General features: G+C 37.8%; 1 protein-coding gene across 7 annotated transcripts in view; it reads right to left on the bottom strand.

Annotated features, from left to right (window-relative positions):
- The window catches only part of klhl29 (kelch like family member 29), a 268904-nt gene that overhangs the window by 50368 nt on the left and 193777 nt on the right, over window positions 1–24759 (bottom strand). For all 7 annotated transcript variants that reach the window (XM_084091259.1, XM_084091257.1, XM_084091256.1 and 4 more), the window contains 2 exons: window positions 17848–18044; window positions 13639–13898 (listed from right to left, as the gene is read on the bottom strand). In XM_084091259.1, coding sequence (XP_083947385.1) covers window positions 13639–13898; window positions 17848–18044 — 457 coding nt within the window. The remainder of the gene's footprint in view (window positions 1–13638; window positions 13899–17847; window positions 18045–24759) is intronic.

Below are 24759 nucleotides of genomic sequence, written 5' to 3' on the forward strand. Positions count from 1 at the left end.
GCAAATTTGACGAGCTATAATAAATGATCTGGGGGGTATTTTGAGCTGAAATTTCCCAGACACATTCTGGGGACACCAAAGATTTATATTACATCTTGTGAAAAGGGGAATAAAATGTCACCTTTAACGTAAACATGGTCATATAGTGTGAACAAGCTGTCAGCGTCCACACTGCTTTAAAGGCGACGAAAGCTGACCGTGTTGTCGCCTCGCGTCGGCTGTGTCTCGGCCAAAATGTTGCACTTGGAACACACCAAAAAGACTAAAGGCGACTGCAACTAGCACATGCGTTATGCACCTGCGTGTAAGGAAAATCTGCCTATATCAGCAGGCATCAATAGTCTATTTTCACCATTCAGAAAGGGAAACCGAATCTAGGACTACACATATACAAATTGTAAACAAAGCAGCGTTTGCTTGCAATTCTGAATATCAAACATGCTGTTCACTTTCTTCATTCCAGGCGATTGTTATGAAAATATTTGCACGTTGGAATGCTATATATACGCGAGCAAGTCCGTGTCTTTTAGACTGAGGTAGTGTGTTAGGGGTTGCTATGGTGAGGACTATTCATGGCCAGCTTGTTTGTTTGGAGTCATCCTCAGTGGGGCTTTTGCTCACGTCAGCGTTAAATGCTGTAAACACGAGTTGACAGGGACAGCAGCCAACCTGACCCCCTCACCTCTGAGCTCACAACGCATTACATAAACATCCGTAAAATAAAACAGACACGGGCGGTGTGAACACCTGGGCTTCTGCTGTCTCTCAGAGCGAGACGTGGAGAGATTTTACCTGATCTGACCTTGACAAAGTACTCTTACTATCCATTCCTCATTAAAGGCAACCTTTCATAATGAAACTGCGTATTCAATAAGAAAAAAAAAAGTAGGACGACACTTAACTTTATCTACTGGGAATTTAATGGATTGTGAAAAGTACGTAGAGGCTGAAGGTCAAAATTACCCGTGAGAGAAACTTCATGTATCCAAATGCTAAGGCTTCATTTGCAAATCTATCTGTTGTTTCAATTATTGCTGTAACTTTTATTATCTTGACTGCATTCAATACTGGATTTTAGAAAGGCTGGATATGCTACAACAGAAAACTAAAAAGTATTGAAAAAATATAATCGCTACCATATCCATTATTGGATATTATTGTTGTTTAAAATAAATGTAAGAAAAAAAAAAAAATAAATAAATAAAATGTAATGTATTTAATATTGCTCTATTTAACCAATAAAATAACTTTAAACAAGAAAACAAACAAACAAATAAATAAATATCCATTGAGCTAGTTGGCTATTTATCAAAAGAAAAATATAAATGAAAATAATAACAATAAAAAAACTACTAATAACCAATATAGTACCAAGATGGACTTTATATCTAGTTACAATAAATCATGCACAATTAAATCTAGCTATTATAGGTCAATAAGGTTTTCTTATTTTATGATGTCCTATATAAGTTTGAAGTTGACATCCCAGCATTATTAACCCAGCACTGAAAAATCTCTTGTCATTCCTTACCCAGCATCCCTAAGCAAAAACACTTTATTTAGCAAACAATAGAAGGCAAGATGCCAGACGCACACAATGGCCCGAGAGAGATTTCAGAAATGTGTGCCAGCGCTCGGCACGGCCTTACACGTACTTGCCTAAACCATCTCAAATGTGTACCGGCTCTGAACTTTCTGGTTTACCTCGCTGCATTGGCAAGACATCTACCTTTATGGAATGTTAAATGTCATATGTGCATCGTTTGCATACTGATATAATAACCGGCATGCTCTTTTAGCATATGTCCCACCAACAGGACCACATATCGTTGAACTGTTCCATGATCCCGACTGTGAGATCAGGGATTAGGGATCCCAGTAAGGATCTGATCTAAAATAATGTCACGGCAGATGGATGCTCCCCTGGCGCCGGCCCCGTTCCCCTCCCCTCGACACACTCCTGCCAGCGGACGGGTTTAGCCGACCCAGCCAAACCGCTTTGGACTGGTTAGAGAAAATAATCACGATCTCCCGGCTCAACCGGGCCGCCGGGACCAGACGAGGGGGGATTTGAGCTCCATAAATCTGAACAACTAAACTGGTGCTCGTAGGCTCCTGTCTTGTGGCGGCCGATTAAATGATAGCGGTAAAATATGCAACCCTCCAGATGAGACGAAAGAAGCGGCAGCAGCTCAGCGGTGACAGATTTCACCCTGAGGAAAGAAATCACAAACTCAGATGAAACTAAGATGAAGAATTCCACTGTGATCCACATTGTAATGTAGGCACCAGCTTTTGAACTGGACATATACCCTGAAATCCACATATAATGTCAGTCAGAAGAAACTTCTTAATTTGTTTTCAATTTTGCAGTACAATGTGAGGACTGTGATAAAATGTTTCATTAATTAAAAATAATAATTATACCATATTCATTTTAATTAATATAAATTAAAATATTTAAATGTACTTATTAAACACACACACACTTTACAATTACTACATAATTACTACGTAATTACTACACACAATTACTACAAACATTACTATTATTCATGTTTTTGAAAGCCTCTTCTGGTCATCAAGCCTGCATTTATTTGTTAAAAAAACAGTAATATTGTGAAATATTATTACAATTTAAAATAATGGTTTTCTATTTTAATATACGTTAAATATATAATTTATTCCTGTGATGCAAAGCTGAATTTTCAGCATCATCACTCCAGTCTTCAGTGTCACATGATCCTTCAGAAATAATTCTAATATGCTGATTTGATACTCAGTGAATGCAATGTTGGAAACAGTTGTGCTGATGAATATTTTTTTTTTGGAACCTGTGATACCTTTTTCAGGATTCATTGATGAACAAAAAGTTAACAAATAATAGCATTTATTTAAAACATAAATCTTTTTCTAACAATTTAAATCTTTACTATCACTTTTTATCACACATCCTTGCTGAATAAAAGTATTGATTTCTTTCAAACAAAGAAAAAAGAAATTACTAACCTCAAACGTTTGAACTGTAGTGTATAAGATTTCTATTTTAAATAAATGCTGTTGTTTTTTTAAAACTTTTGATTCATCAAAGAATCCTGAGAAAAGTATCAGAAGTTATAAAAAAGTATTAAGCAGCACAACTGTTTCCAACAATGATAATAAATCTTAGAATGATTTCTGAAGGATCATGTGACACTAAAGACTGGAGTAATGATGCTGAAAATTCAGCTTTGCATCACAGAAATAAATTACATTATAAAATATATTCAAAGAGAAAACCATTATTTTAAAATGTAATAATATTTCACAATATTACATTTTTTTCTGTATTTTTGATCAAATAAATGCAGCCTTGATGACCATAAGTGACTTCTTTCAAAAACATTAAAAATAGTATGTTTCCGAACTTTTGATCAGTACTGTGTGTGTGTGGGGGGGGGTTGTATTTCAACTTGTTAGGCTCAATGTTTGACTAAACATGACAGATATGTATTATATTGATAAAGATAAAGTGAAAAGAAATATATAAAGTGTTCCCTGATCTGTATAAAGTTGAAAGCCCCCAGGAATGCTTAACAATTTATTTCTTTATTTGTTTTTTTACAGCGAAGCAGCCGTGTTGGGCTGTTTTTACCCTCTCTGACCCCTAACCCAGCACACCACGCTATAGAAGCGCACCCATCACAATTATTCAGCCATAAACAGCACCAGGGCGACTCACGCTAAGGGCACTATCTGCACACAGACACTCCTCCCACACACACATCCTGTATCTGTGCCTCATCTATATTCATGTATCCAGCACCTTGTGCTTAGACTCCTTCCAATGCTAGGCTCAATTTGTCAATGAGCTTAACGACGCCAATCTCCTGTGCATTAAATCAATGCTAAAGGGATCTGACATCCTCCGCTTAAACTGGACGCTTCGGTTGTTCCTGACAGACTTCATCAGGAGGGCGTGTCAGGGTCGGATAGCGAATCAGCGCTAATTCATACACCTCCGCTTCCCAGTGTGGGAAAAGCGGATGAGTCCCCATCCTCTCTCTGCTGTCTCGTAGAGCTATTTGTCTTCGTGTCCAGGCATGCCGCTAGCGCATTTCCCTTCTGTCTTCCGGGACCTCCAGAGACAGGGGTCCTTCTATTCCTGTCATCAAATTGTCAGGCGTTGATCACCATGGGGAGGTGACGGGCCTTTGTGCTGTACGCATGACAAGACTGGAGATCACACAATGAGCTCTCGGAAGCAGAAATATACATTAAGAAATGCATGGATTATGGTTAATGGTGACGGATTTTTAGAATTGTAATAATAATAATAATATCAAAATATATAAATGAATATTATCAAAAATTATACTTTTTCATGTTTTTTAGATTTTTATGCATTATTATATACACACACAATAAACGTGTTACTTGAAAAGTAAATCAGTATTCCAATAAAACATTTCTAGATAGAAAATCTAGATATTTTTATAAATATCAAAAATATATATCAAATAAACATTTTATCAAAAAGGATATCAAATCTATCTAGATATAAATCTACAATTTTTAGAAATATCAAAATATGTATGTATGTATATATATATATATACACACACACATTTAAAAAAAAAAAATGTTTTTCTAATACAATCTTGTGTGTATTCATACAGTATATACATACATTATTAAAATGTGTGCATGACTAAAATCTAGAATTTTTATAAATATAAATTAACATTTAAATATTAAAAATATATTTTCTAATATATGAATATATATGTAATATATCAATATAGAGCATGTACTTATATGTATTTTAAAAGTAAATAAATACCTAAATTTGTCCTGAAATGGCATGCAGTTCACTTGTTCGCCTCCACCAGCAGCACTTTACAAAGTTTTATGCATTAGCTCGACTCATTCAATATGCAAGAGGTATCGGCTTACTAGCGAGACATGGCACGGTATCTCACCTTCCTGTCCCAGACACAATACTTACACACCTCACCGGCCACATTAAACCTGCATGTGCAACATCAGCTCGAAAACTCTCCGACCTATGAAGACAACAGTAGTGAAGGCATCGAAGCACAACACACACAGCGACTCTAACGTCAGGGCTAATCTGTCTGACGGCACAATGACAGAGTCTAAGTGTGCGCCTGCAGGGGGCCGCTCAGTGACAAGAAGAGCCCATGGAGCAATTCCCAATTCCAGCCGTCAGATAGGCAGCAGGAGCAGCATATGGGTGTCTATTGCTCCGTTCCAAAACTAAGTGAGCTGCCTAACATCCTATCTAACATCGTGGAGCCTCATAAATGACTGATTTGAAACAGCAACTATGTGCCACACTGCACTTCACATGAGACTCACTAGTGATTCCAATACAGACCTTGGTCTGGTGATCTGCTAACGGTGCAATACTCAAATCACTATAAAAATACACAAAATGCACAAATACTAAGTAAAATGCAGAATATGTTCAGTTTTTTACGAAATAAACGTTTATTCATCAACAGTTTTCTTACTTTTTGTAGATTATTTTTTCCCTGTGCTTGTTGCAATGCATTATGGATTTGCATTCTCAGTGAAAGGATACATTCTTGTACTTAATTTCCAGTACAAATATCTAACCATTCCTAAATCAAGATACTATTACTTGAGAAGCAAAACGACATAAGATAACATGTCTTGCTTTCTGAAAAATGCATAAAAAATATATTCTTCCTCAGTATTTTTCTCAGTCTCATTTTCCGGTACAAATATCTAAACATCAAGATACATTTACTAGAGGAGAAAATTACTTAAGACATTAAGTCTTGTTTTCGAAAAAGTGACCAAAATGTGGTAACTTTGTGCTTAAAACAAGAAAAAATGTCTGCCAATGGGCTAAGAACAATAAATTAAACTGGAAGGGAATTTGTTTTTCTTTGCAGTGTACATAAAATCGGTCCAAAACAAGGTATCTTAAGAGGCGGTGTATTTTTTTTGCAAAAGCCTTTCAGTCGGGAGCTCAAGACAATATCTTAAAAGACTGTCTCTGTTGGCAGCTCAGGTTTAGGAACAGAGCAAATGTGTGTGAGAGGCCTCATGTTGTTTTTATGCAGAAGATATCGAGTGTGGAGAAGCTTTATTTAGTCTCCCTTAAATATAACATCAGCCAGGAAGAAAGAAATGAGCCACTGAAATATTCTCTCACACACAAGACAGAAGAGTTCAGCTGGGGGGTATCCTCTCATGAGAGAAACAGTAGCGAAGAGTCTGTGCGCACTGAAGCGAGATTCAGTTGGCCTTATGTCTGGCTTTCAGCTTTTGAAAGAGTGAACACAACAGAGTTATACGCACAGGAACCGAACCTGACTTACCGTCTCAATGAAGCTCAACAGCGACGGGACGTTTTTTCAGCAGTCTTGGTTCGTTAATTATTTTTCTCATTTATTTCCTTTGTTCTGTAGGCACTTCAAAAATGCCTTCAATAAATAGTTCTAAGACATGAACCAATCCAACCAGCTCTGAGAGGAATAACAACATTTGATTCAAACCAGAATCAGAAAAAAAGAGCTCTAAACTAATGAACTTTCTCATTAAGCATTGGATTCAAATGAATAAAAAAAATTACGAAACCGTGTAAACCCAGCAAACAAAAATATGTTCTAAGAATGTTTTGCTAATGTTCCTATTAAGTGATGAAAATGTTATTTCTGAATGTTCTCTCAACATTCAAAACATCCATTAAAAATAAAAGTTATTATTATTATTATTTTTTGGTTATGTAAAGATTAAAGGAACATTCCATTTTATCATTTTGCAAACATTATGGAATTGTTACTTCTGAATGTTCTCTAAAATGTTCTGAAACAAGTAGTGACATTTAAAAAACATTAGACAAACGTCTAACTAAAATGTTAAACGAAATTTTGAGAACATTATTAAAGACCAGATAACGTGCTATTAACATTACTGGAGGAATGTTTGCTCATAACTTTTAGAGAAACTTTAGCTAAAGTCCTGTTAGCTACTTCTTGGCTTATGTTAATTTATTACTGCTGTCAAATCGATTAATTACGATTTATCACATCTAACATGAAAGTATATATACACTCACCTAAAGGATTATTAGGAACACCATACTAATACTGTGTTTGACCCCCTTTTGCCTTCAGAACTGCCTTAATTCTATGTGGCATTGATTCAACAAGGTGCTGAAAGCATTCTTTAGAAATGTTGGCCCATATTGATAGGATAGCATCTTGCAGTTGATGGAGATTTGTGGGATGCACATCCAGGGCACGAAGCTCCCGTTCCACCACATCCCAAAGATGCTCTATTGGGTTGAGATCTGGTGACTGTGGGGGCCATTTTAGTACAGTGAACTCATTGTCATGTTCAAGAAACCAATTTGAAATGATTCGAGCTTTGTGACATGGTGCATTATCCTGCTGGAAGTAGCCATCAGAGGATGGGTACATGGTGGTCATAAAGGGATGGACATGGTCAGAAACAATGCTCAGGTAGGCCGTGGCATTTAAACGATGCCCAATTGGCACTAAGGGGCCTAAAGTGTGCCAAGAAAACATCCCCCACACCATTACACCACCACCACCAGCCTTGGTAACAAGGCATGATGGATCCATGTTCTCATTCTGTTTACGCCAAATTCTGACTCTACCATCTGAATGTCTCAACAGAAATCGAGACTCATCAGACCAGGCAACATTTTTCCAGTCTTCAACTGTCCAATTTTGGTGAGCTCATGCAAATTGTAGCCTCTTTTTCCTATTTGTAGTGGAGATGAGTGGTACCCGGTGGGGTCTTCTGCTGTTGTAGCCCATCCGCCTCAAGGTTATGCGTGTTGTGGCTTCACAAATGCTTTTCTGCATACCTCGGTTGTAACGAGTGGTTATTTCAGTCAAAGTTGCTCTTCTATCAGCTTGAATCAGTCGGCCCATTCTCCTCTGACCTCTAGCATCAACAAGGCATTTTCGCCCACAGGACTGCCGCATACTGGATGTTTTTCCCTTTTCACATCATTCTTTGTAAACCCTAGAAATGGTTGTGCGTAAAAATCCCAGTAACTGAGCAGATTGTGAAATACTCAGACCGGCCCGTCTGGCACCAACAACCATGCCACGCTCAAAATTGCTTAAATCACCTTTCTTTCCCATTCTGACATTCAGTTTGGAGTTCAGGAGATTGTCTTGACCAGGACCACACCCCTAAATAATGAGAGAGAGTTTAGGAGAGCATGTTTGATTATTGGCTAACGTCTTTGCATTGTAAACTCTAAAGTATGTCTACATAGTAGACCAAACTCTTTCCACAGGGCCAGAAAGATAAAAATTTTATGATGTGAAATTAAGCTCTCGTATACTTAATATCAATAATATAAAAATATAAAGACTATAATAACCAGCCTGCACATTTTATCAGCAAATTATAATAAACTCATGCACTTCACTTCTATATATTACTATACTAACAGTTCTAATTGAGACTAAATGGTTATTTTGAATTGTTAATAATCCAGTCTGCATGTCTTTATATGCTCCGACTGAATGAAGGGTGAGATTGAAGTCCTCAGTAACATCTGCAAATTCAACGAGTTCTGATCTCATTAAAAGGCTGAAATGGGAAGATTCTCCTCTGCCCTCAAGTCAAACATGACCCCGGCAACTAATGAGTGCTGTCTGCCAGGACAGAGCATCAACGCTGGTACATCCATTGTTATTTTCTGACTGCTGAATTAGATCTCCCTGCCGAGGGTGAATGCAGATTGCCCCCTTGTGCAAAAACCATCATTAAGCATTCTTTTCAGCTGCATATTAGTTCTCTCCTCAAAGGAGATGCAATTAATCAACCTTCTTTGTCAGGCGGCCTCACCGTTCGGTCACGATAAAGCGTCGTACGAAATCATCCAGGGCGTTTCTTTAATGGCTCCTTTGCACGGGACTTGGCGGGAGGGGAGGTGTCTGTAATTGAAAGCATGTGGGTCGGACTCTGGACATGCCGTGCTCGGCAGGGCAGGGGCCTGATCTTTAGCGGCTCCAGTGCCGTGCTGTTAGCAATCTCGGGAAGTTTAGTCAGCGTTTGAGTGACGGAGTCACTGCTGCTCGGTCCCGGCAGGTGAACACATGGCACAGAGAGGGAGGTTTATCAAAGCCTTTGCCACATTCTGTTTTTTATGCTTGCACATGAAATTTGAGTGACTGGAGGCAGTCAGACTATGAAGCTCGCTTTCTCTTTTGAACAATGTAATCTTAGCCTACAACAGGGGTGTCCAGTTCTGCTCCTGGAGGGCAACTGTCCTGTCCTGTCCAATTAAACGCACCTGAACCAGCTTGTGTAATCAGTTTTTGACTCGAACCGTGGTCTCCAGCGTGGGAGGTGGGCACGCTAACAAGGGCGGTAAAGACCGCAGCGCTAGCGGTCTACGTCCGTTAATCTCAACCCCCTAAACCTCACTCCCATCTGGGTCATGGCACGAAATGTAACCGGTCCTACTCTACCTGCCCCGAGCGGGACTCGAACCGGCGTCTCCAGTGTGGGAGACGGGCCCGCTAACAAGGAAGCTAAAGACCGCAGCCGCTAGCGTCAGTCGCAGCACACCTTTTGACGCCGGGGGAGTGAGGTTTACACACAGCTCTTACTGGCCAACATCAGTTACACTAAGCATACAAAAAACTTCCAGGAGGTGTGTTGAGGTAAGTTGAAGCTAAACTCTGCAGGACAGTGGCCCTCCAGGAATGAGTTTGGACACCCCTGGCCTACAGTATCAGGCCGTCCGAAGCAAATTTGACGCACAGGGCAAAACAGTAGAGTCAGGACATAGTTGCAATCGGGGCTTCAAAAGAGGAAGAACATAAGAACAATGAGAAAAGTGGTGGGGGCGCATTATAAACTTTATCAGTTTGGCTCAAGAATATTAAGCAGTTGATGTAATGTTTGCCCAGTAATTGTAATTTGCTGATAGCAATCAGATTGTCGTTATTAACTGATTCACAGTGAAACTGTGTGACTTGTATGTTCAATAGAGCGCAATCGTTACTGCTCACTTTTTAAGCCACTTTGGATCAAGAAGTAAAGAAATATAAAATAAAGCATGAAAGCATAAAGCCTTTGGTTCTTTCCTGGTCTTGTTCTCCTCTCTACACTCCAATTGTTTCCAATCTCTTTTCCTACTGTCCAGTGAAGGTGAGAAAAATCCTCACAAAAAAAAAAAAATCTCATTCATGTTTCCATAGGGATTTAAAAAATAGCTCTGAGATAAATCAACATTCCAAGCTTTTATAAAAAAAAAATGTAAAAAAAATCTGTTGATTATAAGAGGCAAAATAACAATGAGTCTACTGTAAAGCAATCAAATATACACAAATATGCACTGCAATTCAAAAGTTTAAAGTTAGATTTTTAAATGATTTTTGAAGGAAGTCTCTTCTGCTTTTATTTGATAAAAAAAAACAGTAAATACTGTAATATTATTACAATTTAAAATAACTGTTTTCTATTTGTAAATGTCCGCTGCTGTTCACCATAAATCAAAAGACCAAAAAAAGAAAATCACCCAATGTTCTTGACTTAATAACTTAATAGCTTTAATCAGGATTAATCTGTATTTATACAAATAAATATGTCTGTCTAAAAGAATGAAGAATGATGCATGCAAGAATGCATATATCATTAACTGATAAGACCATGTTCTTGTTTCTTTATGAGAAATGGTTGAATTTAATTTTAAGATAAAGACACGCTATCTGTCACAGCAGTTTGTATGTTCAAACCTTAATATCATCCATATTAACAGGTTAATAGATGTTTTCTCCAGGAGTCTGGCTGCTTGAGAGTAGATCTGTGTGTTCTGAATGCTTCAGTAAACCCGGCTGATCCTTCTCATTCATTAGGCAAGTGTTAAAACACACGTTCTTCTTTCATACCTCTGAATGACATATCTTTCTCAGTCCAATTTCTTCCCAGTCTCTCATACACTAATCCAGATCGGAATGAGTCACGTGACGCCATTAATCAGCCAGTCCATCTAGACGTATGACTACTGGACCAAGGACAAAAGAAAGATCATTTACTAACATTAGGACAGGCTGATCGTTCACATCTTACGCAGGAGCTCGGTGCCGGTCCCAGGTGTGCCGTGAGAAGCTCTATTTTAAGCTCGCCTCTTTCCCCAGCGGCTCGCGGGCCCTTGTGTTACAAGCACATAAAAAGCATGTTGACTCACTGTAATAAACTAATGCAAATTGTGCAACGGCGTGAAGGATTGCACAATAAAGATCCATACATCACTGCGCATGGAGGTCTGGCGGCTGTACACAGCCCAACGCGCCTCCCACTAATTCGCCACTAATTTACCGTGAAGCATAAAAGCTGTTATTTTTACATTATCTATAGTTTCGGCCAAAAACGATTCCCATCTCTCGTCCATCTCAGACCGCCGGAGCATGTTTGTAGAGCTCCACGAACAAACGTTTGCTCAGAGCGACAACAAACATTTGCCTTAGCGTTTGTGCATCGACTGTGACAATTGGAGCTGATATATCCTTAGGAAATGTCAGTGGATTCAATCAAAACGCTTCCATCGGGGTCTGGAAAGGGGTGAAATTCAGTAAAAGAGAGAGACAGACAGAAAGTTTGTAAAAAATGCATCCGCATCCCAATGTTCCAGAGTTGTTTATGAACTGTGCGCAGTCGCGGGCCGTTTTATAGCGGAGAGAAACTTGTGGTGGTGCATGAGGGTTTTTTTAAGCAGCAGCACTGTCACACATGGCTCATCCATTTCAGACAGTCTCAGCACCCCATCAGTACTCCAAAGGGTCTAATGTCATGCCACACGGCCCCTGAATATCTGATCTCGGCCGCTGGCTCCTGCACGCTTCTTTGCTCCGCTCTCTCTTATTTATGTTTGCTGCGAGTGGCCTGAATGTATTCTTCAGGGTAGCAGAAATAGAAGTGCAAGGACAGCAAAATGGTGTTGACCTCTTGTTCTCGGGGTTCCGGGAAGCCAAAACTTCTTCAATGTGGAGAGAGATTTGAGAAAGCCCTATTGAATTGTCTAACCCACCGCAGACAGGTCTTTTGATCCATAAAGAAACAAAGGCACTTCAGGGGGCCTGAACCCTTGGTGTGTCTCAACAAAAAAAGGCAAAATTCAGCTTTCACACAGAACTACAAAACTGAAAGTAGTCACAGTGCTAAATAAAACACAGCCTACTAAGTTTTAAGTCTCAATGTGAACAACAGACAGTAAAAAAAAATGTATAAAGTACAAACTTGGTGAATTTATCAGACCATTTTTTTTTATAGATTTTATGGGCACATATAACAGCGGGTAGTTTTTATATACACTGGTCATGTTGAATGGTTTTGATTCACTAAAAAAACGGTTCATAAGAGACATTAATTTGGGAATCGGGCTGCATTGATCACTCTTTATATTTTTATTTATTAACTAAAAAATACAAGTTTAAGAGTCATTTCTTCAGGAATCAGACTTCACAGTTTGTGCCATTCATTTTTGATTCACTAAAAAGAATCAGCTCATAAGAGTCAGTCATTCAGGAACTGGACTATATTAGTCACTGTATATTCTTTATTTATGTATTTAAAAAAACAACAACAAAAGGCTAATAGCAGTCATTCGCTCAGGAATTAGACTGGTCACGCTGTTTTCTGATTAATATTTTTGATTAATTCAATTATTAAAGGGTTCATTTTTTATTCTCTAATTAAAATCATTAGTTCAGAAACCAGACTATGCAGCTTCACTATATGATTTTGATTCACTAAAAAGAATAGGCTCATAAGAGTCAATCGTTCAGGAATCAGACTACATTGGTCATACTAAATGCTTTTGATTGATTCACTAAAAATGGCTCAAAAGAATCAGTTGTTTGGGAATCAGATTACATTGGTTGTGCTGTATGTTTTTGATTTGCACAATTTAACTTTTTTGAACCAAATTGAACAATTGAACCAAACGCATTTGTTTGGTAATCACACTATACAGTCTGCTCAGTGTGTTTTTGATTGATTCACTAAAAAGAATCAGCTCTTAAGAATCATTAGAACTGCACTACACTGGTTGTGCTCGGTTTTTGATTTACTAAAAAGAACCCGCCCGTAAGACTCTTTTTGCTTCACTATAAAAGAACAAGCTCATAAGACTCATTCATACAGGAACTGTATGTTCCAAAGCTTATGGGTTTGGAAAGACACAAAAGTGAGTAAATAATGACAGATATTTTCATTGATCGAATTTTCATTTGGTCGAAAGCCAAACGCATGGTTTCTAAGTTATCATCAAATTTTATCAAACCTTTTTAAAAGTGAAGGCCAAGTATAGTAACCCATTCTCAGAATTTGTCCTCTGCATTTAACCCATCCAAGTTAGTGCGCACACATTAGGAGCCGTGAGTAGTGAACACACATACACTGCAAACACACACATTCAGAGCAGTGGTGCAAAGAATCGAACCCGCAACCTTCGGGTTACCAGTCTGACTGTCTGTGTGAAATAACCATTAGGCCACGACTGCCCCAAACAGTGGAGGACAAAAGGTAGTTTTACAGCACCCACACTACTTTAATAAGTAGCTCGTCAAGTTACAGATTTGAAACAACTTCACACACACAACATCTCACCTGCACTCTATTGACTGGGTCCTTCTTGATCCACTTGATGACGGTCTCATAAACCAGCTCCTCTGCCTTGGTGTTCAGGCTGTCATTGGACAGGTAGTTGTTCAGGTCTTCTTTGGAGACGCTGAGGATCTCGTCTTGTCCCGCCACATCAGGGAAGTTCTGCAGGGCGAAGGCCTTGGCCATGTTGTGTAGCTCTGTGCAGCACATGGCCTCAGCCATGGCCAGAACCCCCAGGCAGTTTGCTGCAGTCAGCTGCTTTTCTGAAGAAGAGAACAAGAGAGGCGCTCACATCCATAAAAGATCACCGCACAGAGGGGACGAGGGCTCCAGCAAAGCTACCTGTGCTGTATATCTCAAGGCTCCAGAAAGGGGCCCTGCTTTAGGCATTCCGGAGACGAACAACAGAACAAATCAATTGAGCTCAGTGCAGCGGGTTGGGACGCTGTCCCACGGATTAGAATGGCAAGGTGAAGCTCATCTTTAGTCCCGCTGAGTCACGTCTTAAAGTATTTGACCAAGCGGGTGCAAAGGTTCATGTTTTAAACAAGGCAAGTGTGTTTTTGTAAGTGGAGAGCCCTACTTTACACCGCAAGAGCAGAAAATGAGTCTGACACTTGTGTCGTGGTGAATGAATATAAGTCTGGATTGCCAGTCTGAGTGTTTTCTTAAGAGACTCTTACGAATTCAAATTTGAAAAGAATAATTAAAGCTGCAGTCTGTGACTTTTGGTGCTCTAGAGGTTAATAAAACAGAACTGCATGTGTCTTGTGGAAGAACATTGTAGCCGGAGCTACATCTCTGTGTTTATGTCTATGATGAGTCACGCAGGTACTGGGATACTCCACTGTGGAACGATCCGTACCAGTCTAAAATAGTCCCAATATAAACACTTATTATAGGTGTACTGTAGTGATTCAGGATAAGAAAAAGAAAAAAAACATGGTTTGGAAAATGGATTCATGATGTACTCAATTACTATATACATTTTGTAAATTTGAACAAAACAAATTAAGGACTGCAGCTACTAAATGTAAGATGTAAGGTTAATTATGATAAAAATAGTGTGCCTATAGAAAGAAAGAAAGAAAGAAAGAAAGAAAGAAAGAAAGAAAGAAAGAAAGAAAGAACATACTTGTACATTTTAAAATTTAACATTAAAAGTGTAAGTATAATACAATAAAACTGGTTTAAATTGTAATATTTGTAATGTATATTTATTTTTTTACTGTATTTTTAATCATGAGCATAAGAGACTTTCAAAAACATTTAAAAAGCTTACAGACCCCAAACTTAATCATGTCATATGCTTGCATTTAAAATTGTTTAATGGTTCATTAAAAAAGATTGGAACAGTGAAAAAGAGCTCAAAATTTGGATTTCGTTAGGGCAGTATATTTATATTGGCCCGTTTACAACTTTAACGGAAATTTTTTAAATATTGGTACACTACAATGTGCTAAAAAGGTCAATAAAGCATTTATTAAACCACTTTGTCAGATTTAACGCATTCCTTACAGGTGGCGTAAAAATGCTGACTTTCTTCATTCACTTATAACAGCACTTACTGTGAGCACAGCCATAGATATAGAGTACTATTATATAACTCGCATTATATAAAGGGCAGGCTCACATGTCAATAAGTGACAAACGAATAAGTAGTTGGATTCAGCCTCATACTAGACAAACTGCTTTAACAAAATCAAAATTGAGCACTTTTTATTGTACCAATATTTTTATGAACCATTGAACTTGGCATTTAGGACACTGCACACTGAGCCGCCTATGGTGCCATCAGTCCATTTCGCGGCACAGTTTCTCTGCCGCCACAGACTTAAATTCGTTAAAGCGGACATAAGACCTTGAAATATGACATTCTGCCCTAACAAATGCCAAATTTTTAACAGTTTTTACTGTAACAATATTTTTTTATGGACCCTAGAACTTGGCAAATAGGGCAATGTACACAGATGTATTGTTCCATCAGCCCATTTCACGGTGCGGTTTCATGGTCGCCACAGAGGATGTGGACATAAGGCCTTGATACTGCTCTAACGAAAGCCGAATTTTGAGCAAAAAATATCTCTGTTAATTAAAGCACATCCATGCTCTCATTTTTTCCTAGCAAGTAGTAAGATGGCAGAAACGCAAAAAGGAAAAAGGTTAACAACAAATTGTAATGCATGAGCACAAAAACATTTTTTGTGTGCACGTGAAAATTTCTCATGTGCACGCAATAGTTTCTCGCAAGCATTTCAAATTTTCAATGAAAAAACTGTAAACTTCTTTTATTTTAATTAACTGAAATTGAAACTTGTGCTTGCTGCAATGCAAAATGGTTTGTCTCTGTCGACCAGAATCAACTGAACAGATGCAACCTGATTCAGATAAACATAATAAATGTGGACGCCATGAAACCACTGTGACATGACATCGGTGTGACTGTGCAGGTCTTACGCAACCCAATTTGTCTCCAAAATAAAACATAAGAGTACAAATTGTTGTAAAACTGGTTCAGTGAGCGTCTGTTGGAGGCAGATGGGCTTTTATTATGTCTGTGCCTTTGGAGGCAGGCCTGCAGCGTGCCATCACCAATAAGCCAAATGGGCCACTCGTCTTCTTCCACTCCCGGAGGAAGGAAAAATTATTATTTTTTTAGGTGAGGTTTCTGCCAGAGGCCATAAATGGCGTGCCGCAGAGACAGACCGCAGAGCGAGGCTTATGCCCGGCCTGGCATGAGTGTATAGACACGCTCTGAAGTTTCTGAGTCAACGGTGCTGTGTGTGGCATTACAAACAGCAGCGCCCGGCACTAACACATGGGCTGCACCTCGCTATCAATATCACTTCAGCTGATGTAACCTCTTTTTCTCAAACCGATTTTAAAACACACTCTGGTAATAATATGCACTATTGGAATTCCCAGACTATGTGCCGTATAGTTTGGCATTGAGATATAGTTCCAAAAAATGCGCTCCCCTTATTTCAACACTCCCTCGCTGGACTTAATCAATTGTTTTGTACTTTAGTAACTTTGACATGCAATCAGATTTTTTGTTTTGCCCAAAGGCACAAACCAATCTTCAGCCCGTTGTTCCTGAATGCATTACGCTGACTTTCATTTGTTGGGGTCTCACAGACACTTCCTAATATACTCGACCATTTCTGCAGACTCGAAAGAAACAAATCAATAAGTGATCTCAATGCCGGATCAAATGAACCGTTTAAAACAAAAGTTTGTCTTTGTCCGCATTCTTAAGATGTGCAGTATATCAATGGCAGCAAAAACCTCATCAGCATGACTCTTTCATTAGTTAACATTCGCTGAACCACTTCTGAGCTGCTCCACTAGCATTATATATGAGTGTTTCTTCAAATAAGAGCACTTTCATGTCATTTTTATGACATATTTCAACATTTGTTTTCTTTTTATTACAAAGAAAGTCACAATTAAACCATCTGGAAAAATTTTCACCATGTCTTTAACATTTTTTTTTTGGTTCAAATGCCTTTTTATTATTTTACCCATCTCCCAAACTTTCAACCATCAAATAGATGTACATATTTTAAGGCTGAAAGTCTGAGGCAAGGGAAAACAATGAATAATACAAATATATATGATAGTTTTAAAACTTTCAAACTATTTCATTACAGATTGTGTGAAAAAAACATATACATTTTATTTCAGGATTCTTTGATGAATAGAAAGTTCAAAAGCTCAGATTTTAATGCATAAAAATGCAAAAAAAATCTCACCGACAAAGTTTTTAACAGTAGTGTAAATTTGAAAAATTCGTATTGTTTTCCAATCAATCTGGATTTTGTACAACTATTAAAAAAGTGTGAAAATAGGATTTATGATACATAAAACGTTAGCTTTTTATAGCCTGTTTAAGAGAGTTTGTTGTCTAAAGGTTCACAGTGAAGAAACACTCATACTTTCTTAGCCTAAATTTTTCCTCATCTCCTGCCAGAGCTTTCCTCACTCTGATGGTCACATCGGGCGCCTACATGCCATCTGAACTTCCCCCATATTTGGTATTGATCGGAATAATCAGTGCTGGATGAGATTGAGACATTGGGTTTGACATTTCAATGCAATTGTTCCCTGACCTTTATCCAAATGAAAGAATACATCATCCTGCAGAGAGAGAGAAACGCAGCTTGTACATGACTTCATCTGATGGATGTTGGGATCTTTTGAGTTACGTACCTAAGAAAGACACGCAGACTTTGCAGAAGGTGTTGAACTGGAACTTGTTGGCGGCCTCCAGCAGGGTTTTGGCGTTGGCCGAGTGGATGACCAGCGAGCCGGTGTAGACGAACTCCAGCAGCAGCTCCAGCACGTCTGCACCAATGTTAGTCATCTTCAGCTCCAGCTTCTCTCCAGTCCCCGTCTCTCTGGACGACCTGACGACACACACGCACACAGACGTACACCAAACACACAAACACAGAGGTCATGACCTAAAGGAAAGCCTTATGGCATACCCAAAATCCATTACAGGATGATTCTATGCAACGGCTGCCTTTTCCAGTTTGCTAAAGTCATTTTTAAAGGGATAGTTCACCCAAAAATGAAAACTATCCCATTATTCACTCACCCTCAAGCCATCCTAGAGTAGGTGTATATGACTTTCTTCTTTCAGCCGGACACAATCGGAGTTATATTATAAGATATCCTGGCTCTTCCCAGCTTTATAATGGGAGTGAATAGAGCCTGAGTTTTTGAAGCTCCAAAAAGCGCATCCATATTTATATCCAAACATCCATATTTACAATTTTATAAACTGGCTTATAATCACTGGGTTCCGATAACAGCCGTACGTGAGTCTCGTTCCGGCGGAAGAGTGACCTGTGACCCGACGCATGACGTAGGATGTAGGAGTAGCGTAAGTTTAGGTGAAAGTAGACGACTTAGTTTTGCTCTATCCTCTGCGCTTCCGCGTTCGTCAATACGTCATGCGTCGGGTCAGAGGTCACTCTCCCATTGGAATTCGACTCGCCAGTGATTATAGTTTATAAAGTTCTAAATATGGATATTTTTCTGCATTTATTAACCCACTTGTGAATGTCGTATGGATTACTTTTATGATGGATGGATGCGCTTTTTGGAGCTTCAAAATCTCAGTTACTATTCACTCCCATTATAAAGCTGGGAAGAGCCAGGATATTATTTTATATAACTCAGATTGTGTTTGGCTGAAAGAAGAAAGTCAAATACACCTAGAATGGCTTGAGGGTGAGCGAATTATGAGATCATTTTCATGTTTGGGTGAACTGTCCCTTTAAAGTAAGTGTCTGTAAGTTTTTAAACATTATATCAGATATATAATGTGTTCAAGTGTGAATAAAATGCATTGTGCTATCTCAGGGCAAATTAATACATTTTACTATATTTTGGGGGGGTTAAAGGAATAAGGTTTGGGGGGGTCTTAAATAAGGTTGGGGAGTTAAGGTAACTTCACCCTAAAATGAAAATTAAGTATTTTACTCATCCTAATGTTTTTCTAATGCAGTATGAAATTCTTTTTCGGAACACAAAAGGATTTTTTTTTTTTATCTTAAATTAAAATATGACAAATTTATATATATTTTTTTCATTTCACTTTATTTTTCATTTTCGATATACATTTTTTAAAATAAATAATTATTCAAATGAAAAAATGTAATTTTTTATTTATATAATAAAAAGTTTATATTTTAAAAGTTTATATTTATACAATAAAAGTATTATTTAAAATATAATTATAGACATTTACAAATATATATTATTTTTAAATTATTTCATTTAGATTTAATTTATTATCTTAAATAAATAAATAAAATTAGTTTAAAGAGGAAACATATGGTAAAAAAAAAATAGAGTAAAAACAACTTTTTAGTACTACACTATCAACTAAAATATAAGACAAATTGTACAAAATTTTGGATTGGACATCTAAATGTGAATGTTATATAGAGAGTAGAAAAATGGCATTCTCAAGACAAAAAAAGATAAAAATACAAAACTCTCTATTAACAAAGTAAAAGTTACCACTAGTTATGCATTGTTTATCTTTTTTCTTTTCTTTTGTACAGAAAAGGCATCCGTTTTGTAGAACGACCCTACAGGAAAAGCATAAAGCACAGATACAATGCACTCGGTTTCTTGCATCTGAAATTAAACTCAATCTGAATCAAAGAATGAAAGACTGTTTTTATGACACATCATCATGGCATGCTTTGAGGACGGGTGCAGGTGGCGCACAAATGCACAGAAAGAATGACAGGAGGGAGAAAGACATGGAAGGGGAGGAGGGCTGATACGCAATCTGCCTGTCCACGTGGAGCGATCGCACAGTAAACTGGCGGAGATGGAAGCGTTTCAGTACGTTAATAAGATCCGTCCAGAACCCCGAGCACATTCACGACACACCACCTCTCGGTATCTGTGTGTGAGACTCTCAGCCCGGAGTTACCTGCCTGTCTTTCACATGCAATTGCCCTGATCACTTCAAATAATAATTCCCATGGGGGGTTGGGAAATGTGAATAATGAGCAGCATCAGGGGTTTTATGCTCTGAGTGAAACGATAATCCCCTGAAGGTCAAGGGCAGGAGGAGTGAAATGAATAGCCACGCAGCCGTTGATTGTGTTTTAGTGTCGGCTGAAGATAGCACTGATGTGTACAGTCACCAGATAACTGCCAGGCTACCAGACGGAAAGCCGATATATACATGGAAAGGCCATTAGGTGAAAATGAGGTGATTTCTAGATATTTTTCTTGGCTCAGTATCCAATACCGTGATGATCCGCCTGAAGGTTTTCAATGAAACGGTCATTTCGGGTGATTATTTTCCAGCTAATTTATTGATTACACTGCTGGCCATTTGATCTAGCGTTACATATTTGCTTTAAATGTGATGGTGAGCTGTCTAAGTTTCATGCAATTCTAAAATCATCTTCCCACGGTTCCCGGAGAGTGAAAACTCTCTGCAAAATGATGCAATGTTTTAACAACATCAAGTGTGTAAATGCTACAGCATTCAAAATAAGCAGCTGGGAATGCCAGTGTTTCTAAAGCAAAATATTTCATCACATTTTCAACTACTTAAAATGTTTTTTTTTTTTTTAAACTGTCCTTTTAGTCTACAACTGGATGCAGTGCATATAAAGCAATAAAGGAAGCAATAAACAAAAAAAGGGAATTTTTAAATCTGCAGTACGTAGCTGTAATGGCTAGCTACTTCGTTGTTTATGTAATATAATATAATAAATATAATATAATATAATATAATATAATATAATACAATATAATATAATATAATATAATATAATATAATATAATCAGTGCTGTCAAATCGATTTATCGCGATTAATCTATTCTAAAATAAAAGTTTGTGTTTATACTGTATAATGTGTGTGTGTGTGTGTGTACATACAAACACATACTGTATATATGCTTACACAAACATATAAAGTATATATATTTATAATAATATATATACACATTATATAAACAAATATATGATGGAATCGATTAATCATGATTAATCAATTGAACAGCACTAAATAATATATAATATAATATAATAATATAAGATATAATTTGTATAATATTTTTAAATAATGACAAAGTTATTTATTTATTTATTCATAAAATTCATTTAAGGATGGGAAAATAAAACATTTTTCAAACGTTTTTAAGTGTTTTAGTACAATATTGCCAACTAAATGATTAAAATATTCAAAGAGTATATATAAATATATTGTATAAAGTGTATATAAATGTCATTATAAAAAATAAGGTTAGTGGAAAAACCCCAAAACCTTTCAAAACTTGACATTTGGTCATTATTACTCAGCCCATGTTGTTTCAACTCTGTATTATTATTAAACACAAAATGAGTCTCTGAAATTGTGGATTGAGCACCATAAAAGAAGTTTAAAAAAAAGCACCATAAAGGTATTATTAATTTTTTTTATATATTCCAAGTCCTCTGAAGCCATACAATAGCTTTGTGTGAGGAACTAAATGTAAGTTCTGGATCCCTCAAAACTCATTTTGAGAGATCCAGAACTGTCGAAGATCTTTTGTGTTTCCCAAAAGAAAGAAAAAAAAACATCATGGGGGAAGTAAACAACGATAACATTTTGGGGCGAACTACTTCTCGATTGTGGCCTGAGAAGATCCCATCTTCTTGCACTATAGGTGAAAACACACTGAGTATTTTTTAACACAATACTGGCGTAACTTTTGGCAACAATGACTTTGACAGGACACATAACCTGTTGACACACTGACGGACAGGGTGAAGACGCGTGGAGGATGGTGACGGTGAAGAAGAGAGAGTAAGAGAGAAGGGGACGTTAGTTCTGCCACAGGACGCCAGCAGCCATTCTTCTGGTGTTCCATGACTGGATCTTTGAGAGTGACCCCCCACCAAACCTAAACAAAGTCCCCGGTGTCATTTGCACTGTCAGCGTGGCCCTGTGCATGAACATAGGAGTGCGTAGGGTGTCATTAGTCTCCAATGATTGAGTACTTGAGGGAGGAGAAGGACAACTCAAGAGGAGATTGTGCAATTACGCCCCTGGAACTACAGCTGAAAAGATTAAGAAACGCCACTCCCTCCTGAAAAGCAAAAAAAGCCAGAGTTTGTTATTGTTGTCCTCTCTAATTGCCGTGGCGATAGGTTTTAAGATAATAGAATGGGATGTTGGTCCTGGGTTAAGTTATGGAGGTGATAGAGAGGAGAAGGGGGGAGGGGGGGATAAGAACGGAAAAAGACAGAGAAAGAAATAAAACAAAAGCATGTTCATCAACCAGGTCAATTAGTGCAATCTGAATCGGCTAGAGTAGCAATTTGCTTTGTCTGAGCACTTTTATTATGGAAATCACTCTGGCTTTGGAGAGAGGTGCATATTTATGGAGCTGCTGATTGCAAGCGTTGTTTTTCAGCAAGATGGAGAGAGAGAGAGAGAGAGAGAGAGAGAGAGAGAGAGAGAGTGAAAGACAGCATGTCCGTGAGCGATAGAGCAGAGAAAGTGTTTAAAAAATGAGCATCTATTATTTTTCTCACTCAAAGTGCCATTTTTTCAGCATTAGCAGCCAACATGAGGATGAGGATGATTGGAGATGGCCACATGGTGCATGTGTGTGCAAACGCAGATTATAAATTAGCTGGGGACGTCCAATAAAACTGCTGGCTAGTGTTGACTCTTAACACATTTAACCACACACACAAAGAAAAATATTAATTGAAAATATCTGGAGCTCATTTTATCTGTCCTTTGCCAGTAAAGATGAAAAAGGAAAACATGCTTGTTTCACAATAATTATCTTTGTTCATGTATGTTTCCAGACAGAAATGTCTCACGGGGCTACAGCGTTATGTGGTGCTAATTTTCAGCAATAAATGGCCTCCAAGCAGAGGTAAAGGAGAGTGGGGTAAGATGTGTCGCTCATTTAATAAAGTTTTTGTTTTGAATCAGAATCAGAACGAACTTTGTTTGACAAGTGTCAGAAGGAATCTGCTCTGGGTACATACATACCATACTGTACATACATACATATATGACACGAATAGAAATAACATTTAAATAAGTAAGTAATGATAATAATAATAAATAGTGGAACAGAAGACTTATGTACAGATGTGTGCATCATGTACTGTATATACAGCTGTATAAATAAAAATATGTATTTACATAATGTATTATTTTACATAATGTATATGTTGCATGTCAAACTACAAGTAAGGTAAAATACATTTTCTGTAAAAGCAAAATTATGCAAGTCTACAAAATAAATGATATATATCACAAATAAGACTATAATCAAAATAAGGCTTCAAGACTTGATTTTGTTTACAATTATTTTTTTATTTTTTTGAGAATTCAGATTTCTATGGCTGTACGTTACAGATAATTTATTTTCATTTCAGTTGACGGCAAACATCCTGCTATATAATTAGGAGTATTAGTTATACTTCATTTCATCTAATTTCTGCTTGCCTAGAGGACGACTCATATAAAATGTGACACAGTTTACCCCCACTCTCTCCTATGTGCCATTATTTTTAGCACAGCACTGATGCAAAACTAATACTAAGTCTGAAAGAAAAATCTACAGATATAGATACCGAAAAGCGTGATGGGAAAAATAAATAAATATAAAAAAAAAGTCTCTTTTTTGGAGGTTCGGAGAGAAAGTTGTGCAGTCGAATCATTACAGCATGAAATATGAATGAAGGAGCATACTGTGGAACTTCATTACTGTATATAAACTTCAAGCTTCCCTGAAAACCCCTGAGAAAGTGACTTTCCTTCAGTGCAGGAGGTAATTGTGCCTTCATAGAAGTCGACTGTCAAACCCCACGGGATTAATGATCTCCCACTATTCTCTGAATGAAACCTTGCTCGTTTCTCGCACTTGTAACGCCAAATCTACTGTAAAACAAACGCGCGGTCTTATATAAATAAATAAATAAATACATAAATAAGAGTGCGGTGTCGAAGATACTTTGAGCTAGCTAAGTTTCACATTACACACATTCGCTGACGGCTTGGTGCATTTGCACTACCCATGAATTAAAGTGGCACCAAGCATACTTATTGAAAATCCGGAGGGGAAAATGGAATTACTGAGGGCGATCCGTCTCCGCGCTCCACGCGGCAGACGCTAAAGGGGAGGGTAATGGCTTTTCTTCTTCCCGTGGCCGATGGGGAGCGTGTGTGCACATTTAGGAGGTGCATTATATCCTTCAGGTGGCATGTTCTCTCCGCACCCCTCAGATGAGCTTAATGCCAGAGCGCAAGCGCTAAAAATAGCATGTGGCTCAGGCGAGAGCAGGAAAAGGAAACAATGTTCCAACTCGTAAATGAGGGCATGGCATGAATTGATATTATATAATAGACCAGACTCTTACATCAAATTGTGTAAATAGGATTTAGAAATGAATCTTCCCGCCAAAATCATGATAACGTAGCCTGAACGAAAACTCCTGTCGTACAAAATTCAAAATTAAAGAACTGACTGCCTTTTAATTCATGAGTGTGGATTTTAATTGAATTGGCCACACTCTACAGGAACTGGAATTGGACTTTGAATTGGTTTGACAGGAAGTGGAATTTACTGATC

This window comes from Abramis brama (genome assembly GCF_963993115.1).
Source record: "Abramis brama genome assembly, chromosome: 18".
Taxonomy (NCBI): Eukaryota; Metazoa; Chordata; class Actinopteri; order Cypriniformes; family Leuciscidae; genus Abramis; species Abramis brama.